The sequence below is a fragment of the Benincasa hispida genome, chromosome 12 (genome assembly GCF_009727055.1).
Source record: "Benincasa hispida cultivar B227 chromosome 12, ASM972705v1, whole genome shotgun sequence".
In the NCBI taxonomy this organism is placed as follows: domain Eukaryota; kingdom Viridiplantae; phylum Streptophyta; class Magnoliopsida; order Cucurbitales; family Cucurbitaceae; genus Benincasa; species Benincasa hispida.
Window position 1 is genome coordinate 8,445,656 of NC_052360.1, and position 5,664 is coordinate 8,451,319.

The 5,664-nt window shown below is 32.5% G+C and overlaps 1 protein-coding gene across 1 annotated transcript; it reads right to left on the minus strand.

Annotated features, from left to right (window-relative positions):
• Positions 1–1,106: 1,106 nt before the first annotated feature.
• Positions 1,107–1,993, minus strand: LOC120092692 (E3 ubiquitin-protein ligase RHA1B). Its single transcript, XM_039050843.1, has one exon. The coding sequence runs from the start codon at positions 1,911–1,913 to the stop codon at positions 1,371–1,373; it is 543 nt and encodes a 180-aa protein (XP_038906771.1). The 5' UTR covers positions 1,914–1,993; the 3' UTR covers positions 1,107–1,370.
• Between the last annotated feature and the right edge of the window lie 3,671 nt (positions 1,994–5,664).

Below are 5,664 nucleotides of genomic sequence, written 5' to 3' on the forward strand. Positions count from 1 at the left end.
TGGCTTTGGAAATGGATTGTCCTTTGGGATGATGCTTTTTAACAAGTCTTTGCAGAGATTGCTTCTTCATTTAACAGAGCATCACATGTGTCACATGTCTCACCCTAACTTTTTTTTTTCTTTTTTCTTTTTTCTTTTTTTTCATCATTCATTTCACCTTTCCTTTTTTCCCTCTTTCCTTTTCCATTCAACTAACTCATTTTTCAAAGTTATATCTATTATTTTTAAGGACATTATCAAAATTTACCACTAAATTTCAATGGTTATATTAACTATATCATGCTTGGCCTCGTGATAGTAGGAACGTTAAAAAAAAATTAAAAGACTAAGAGATCATGAGTTCAATCCATAACGATCACCTAGAATTTAATTAGGATCCGTGGATTATCTCGTGAGATAGATAATAGTAGTATAATTACAATTGAAAATTAGATGGGATTCACTATCTTACCAATTCATCAATCAATGAGATCGAAAACTCCTTATAAAAATGGTCCATTGTTTTACGCTAGTAGTGTATCAATTTTGTTAAAAATTAACCATCTCATTTGACAAAAGAGCCAAAAATTAAACCATGAAAGCATTGAGAAAATGTAGAAATTGTGTACTTATCATCATCTCCAATTTTTAAGCACCTACATTCTAGACTCAAAATTTCAATTAATCGCACACAAGCATATATATATATCAACTAAGCAAACCCATATAAAATTTAGCCATAAAATTAGCTACAAACCCAAGCATAAAAATCCTCAAAATCTAGACTCAAAAAGTCGAGCAAAGTAAAATACCACTAAAATCAACAACAAAAATATCCAAATTAAGAACCCTTATAAACACATCCCCATGGCCCAAAGAACAATCTCCTTCAATAGCAAGAATGAATCCCCACAGCCTAATTTTAACAATTTTGTTCAAGCAAAGTAAGATTCAAGACTTGGAAGCTTTTCTGTTTGGGTATACAACACAAACAACAAATGGGTAATTCACAATCATATATACAAAAATCTAAATCTCATATTATATTTGTATCAATTTCAATTTCTGTTGTATTGTTAAAGAGAAAGAGTCAGAGGAATTGGCAAAATCAGAAGAAGAAGATGATGATGAACTAATTCTGAGACCTGTAATTGATTTTGATTTGATTTGATTTTGATTTTGATTTTCCAGTTCCTTTTAGGAACGTTTTTTTTTTTTTTTTTTGGTATGTACAGAGAAGAACAACAAACATATTCCCTCCCCATCAAACTCAATCATCTCCATCTCTCATCTCTGTTTCCCCTTATTTTATTTATGTTTTTCCGATATCGATTGATGAGAGGCAGAGCAGCAAAATCAACAAAAAGAAAAATCAATCAAATCTCCAAAAGCTACAAACCAGCGGAGAGAAGACTTGAAGAAGAAGAAGAAGAAGAATCGGTGTGGAGAGCTTCAAAGATTTCCGAATCCTCCCAAAGCCTATCGTCAAAATTACAACCACCACTCCGCAAATCGGGAGGAATAAACACCGTCCGGCACAGCGGGCAGGTTCTCTGACCGTAACCGATCCACCGATCGAGACATCCGCGGTGGAAGATGTGGCGACAGTTAGCGAGGCGGCGGATCTCATCGTCGGCCTCGAACTCGTAGAGACACACAGCGCAGCTCTCCGGTGGATCCAAAAGCTCGGAAAACTTGACGACGGGGAGAATCTCACGGAGAACGGCGGCGGAGAGAGGGTCGAGGTCGGTGAAGGGTCCGGTGGGGAAGGAATCGGGGTGATTGGGCCAAGGAATGTCGGGTTCGAGGAAATCTTGGAGACCCAAGAGGCGGAAGAGGAGGGAGATCAGCTTTCTGAGGAAACCGAGGAAGGAGAGTACATGAATGAAGAGCTTGGGAAGAAGAAGCTCAGTGTAGCTTGCAGGGAAACCCATGGCGGAACTGTAAACAGAGGAAGAAGAAGAGAGAAATTTGGAAGAGATGATTAATGGAATTATGCCGTGAGAAAGACGGCCAATTCTTATTTATAGACCAATTATTTACAATATCAAAATAATTAAATATTTTTTATTCTTTTTTTTTTTTTTTAAAAAAAAACCTTTAATTTTCTTTAAAGTAAAGAATTTCATCAAGGACTATAACATTATATTATATGCTCTCTACTTTAAATGAAATGTTCTCCGTCCCGCTCCCCATTTCATTCCCTATTTAGTGAAATTTTCCATGGATCAGAGCGAAGATTCCCTGCAGGGAATTCGCGAGATTGGATTCCCTAAGGAATTTTTATCCATATTTTTTTTTTTTTTGTAAAAAATCAATTAATTTAAATCATTAATGTGAGCAAAATTTAATTAAATAATTAACTTTATCATTAAATTGTTTATTATGATTAGTTTTATATGACAATTTGAATTTAAAGATAAATTACTCAAATTTTGATGTAAAAAAGCTAATTATTTTTTAGTAGAAAGAAATAAAAATAAATCAAATTATTCGCATATATAATCTAAATTTAAATATTCAATTTAAACATATTTATTACATTTCCCAATAAATAATCAAATTTGAAATTTAAATGTAATATTATATAAAAATAATAATAATAACATGACATTAGATAACTATACTAAATCGTCATCGTTTAGCTCATGGAGAAACTTTTTCTCCACCCCTCCCCTATTCCTCGCCTAATAAGGGAATCTGTCCCGTTAATAGCTAACCTAAGTACATAAATAGTAATTGATATGTATTTTTTTTTTATTTTTTTTTTTGACTCTTAGATTTAAATTTTTAAATTTCACGTCTATTGTATTACATAGAAATAGAATCGCAAACAGAATTATAAATCGATAATATTATTCAGAATAAATTTTACCACAATAAATGAATAACCAAAAGAAACTCCAAAAAGAGGTATTAGCTAGGATTTAGGGGTTTAAGCAAATTAGTTTAAGTTGATTTTTGATAAAATGGATGCAAACCTACGGTGCCCTAAAAACTTAAAAAGGTTGGTTTGATAGCTATATGGTGTTTTAATATTGTATTTGTCTTTCACAATTTTTCTACATGATTTTCACATTTTCTTAAATAAAGAAAAAAAAAAAAAAAAACTCAACCAAAAAAACCTTGACCAAAATTTTGAGACTCAAATCTCTCACTCCATGTATTGTACTGAAAACAAAGACGTAAAATGTTTATAAACTTAATTTTTAAAAAGAAAAAACTAAAACTTAAGGTCCCACTTGAGAAGCTGACAAGACCAACTACTATATGGACAAAAAGTTTATACTAAAATGGACAGAAGAGTAATTTAATTTTACAGGTCTCACAACATCATTTTAAAAATCCTTGACCTAATACCATTCTATTCACTCAAATAGGATGTTCAAATTAAATAAAAATGACAATTATATAGTTAGTATTATTTTCCGAACATTTTAAAAGAAGAAAAATCTTGAAATTTCATAGACTCTAGGAAAGACCCCTCAAGAAATAATGTGTACAATCTATGAAGAGAGTATGGGCCCAAAAAGAGAAAAAGAGATGGTGAAGGTGTTTGAAAAGAAAAGTCCTACACACAATAGGGGTTGTAGTCCTAATGGGTAGCCCCACACACCATCATCTAGGAAGGTCACTATAAGTAATTTTTGTGGGGGCACTACTTTGAATTAACAAATCAATTTGAAAACTATGTATTATGTTATCATTATTATCTCTCTCTCAAACTACTCTTCATATATTATATGTCACCATCAACTATACTCTATAATTTCAACAAATCTTCCACATTTTTCCTAAATTATTGAACATACATATATAATCAACCCTCCAAATATATACCAATCGGTTTTTAATTTTATTTGTGACAGTTATAGTTTTCTTGTTTAAAATTATTAAAAAAAATTGCTTAATAATGTTTTAAAATAAATAATCATTATACCTACCCTTGTATTCACTCGATCTTTTTTAGAGGTATTATTTAGATTTAATTTCAAATATTTTTTTTCTCAAAACCAAAAATGGTAGCGGAAGGGAGAAAAAACAATAGGAAAAGCAAGAAAAAGAAAAGAAAAGAGGTCCGTAGAGTATTTATTGATAAGATATAGCTGGATGAAAAATAAACAAAAAAAAGTAAAGAGAAGTTAATGTAATGTGTTGTAATATATAATAATTATGGAAAAGAGAGATGAAAGTGGATGTTTTGAGGGTACCCCACAAAAGGGCATCATACCTCATACTGCCAAACCCCATTTGACATTAGTGTCTAATATGGCCACAACATTGGGTGCCCTACCTAATTCAACATATTGCATCCCACACCCCTCCTTTACTTTCCATTCACATACATTCCATCTAATCCCTCTCTTTCTCCTACTTACCCCATTCTTCTCTCAAGTTGCAATGAAACAAAATTAGGGTAAGAGTAGGATCCACTCTCCATTCAACTATACCCATTATTACAATTGTTTATTCAACTTGTCTCTTTCACCTATCATATTCTTACTCATCTATGCTTAATTATTACTTCTTTACTCTTTACTCTTTCTCCTATTGGAATGCTTTGAATCTGTTATCTCGCGCTTCGAACAATCTAGTATGAGAATTTCGTTACCTGCTCAGCGAACTGTAGCTCAGGAGCGGCGTGTCCTAGTGAAAGTTCGTGGCAATACCACTTAAACCTAAGTTAAATTCGTATTTCGCATTCTTTAAATTACTTACGGTTGGTTATTTACGATTATGACCCTAGGGTTTAGAGAAGTGCACTATATAATCTCCCAACCCTAGAGACGCCACTAACATTTTCTTTAATAAAATTATTCTGATCTCTTAACACACTGTTAATGAACCACGTGAAATCTATGTGTTGATTCTCTACTCTTTTTACGTTTTATGTTTTTTTTTTTTTTTAATTGTTGATTTTTTTAACACCACTTAACATCCCCATGCTCGTGATTACTCTTTGAAAACACGTTTCGCGGTTTTAGGCTTGTTTCATAATTACTCTCGCACAAACTCTGTTTCATAGGTTAAGCTTTGTTCCCATTTTGCTCTCTCGATACGACGAGAATCAAACTTTTACTTTCTTTTCCTTAGGATGCTACAATGTTTAAGTTTGTTTGACTCAACAACAATTTGAAAGATCAGATATGTCTAAAAATCTCTGTTTTTATTTTCAGTTAGTTCACCAAAGTACTTTGTTGCTTACTACTCCCTTTCTCGTGCAATATTAAGATGCAATAGAGAATAAATAAGGTATAGTTAGAGAGGAATAAAAAAGATAAGATGATAAAAGAGAGAATTGACCGAGTTGGTGAAAATTTGAAATGAGGGTGTGGAGCGTTGTTGTAGGAAGAAGAAACGTGACAAAAGAAGTGGAAAGAGAGATAGATGTAGGATATAAGATAGGAAAAAAAGGTGCAATATGATTTGAAAAGTTTGTCCAAATGGTTTGTGTTATAGGACATTGCACATATTGACCCACACCCACCTCCAATGGTTGCTTCATATTCACAAGTGTTGTTCAATACAAATAAATAATTAACCTAAAGTTTAAAATGGGGTTTAAGTGGAGAGCCCATATTTTTGCCTCTTGCATCTCTGTCATTATGGCTCTATTAGGGACATGGATAACATGTAGGCCACCTAAATCCAACCATATTATATCTTCTATCTCTCTATCTTTGC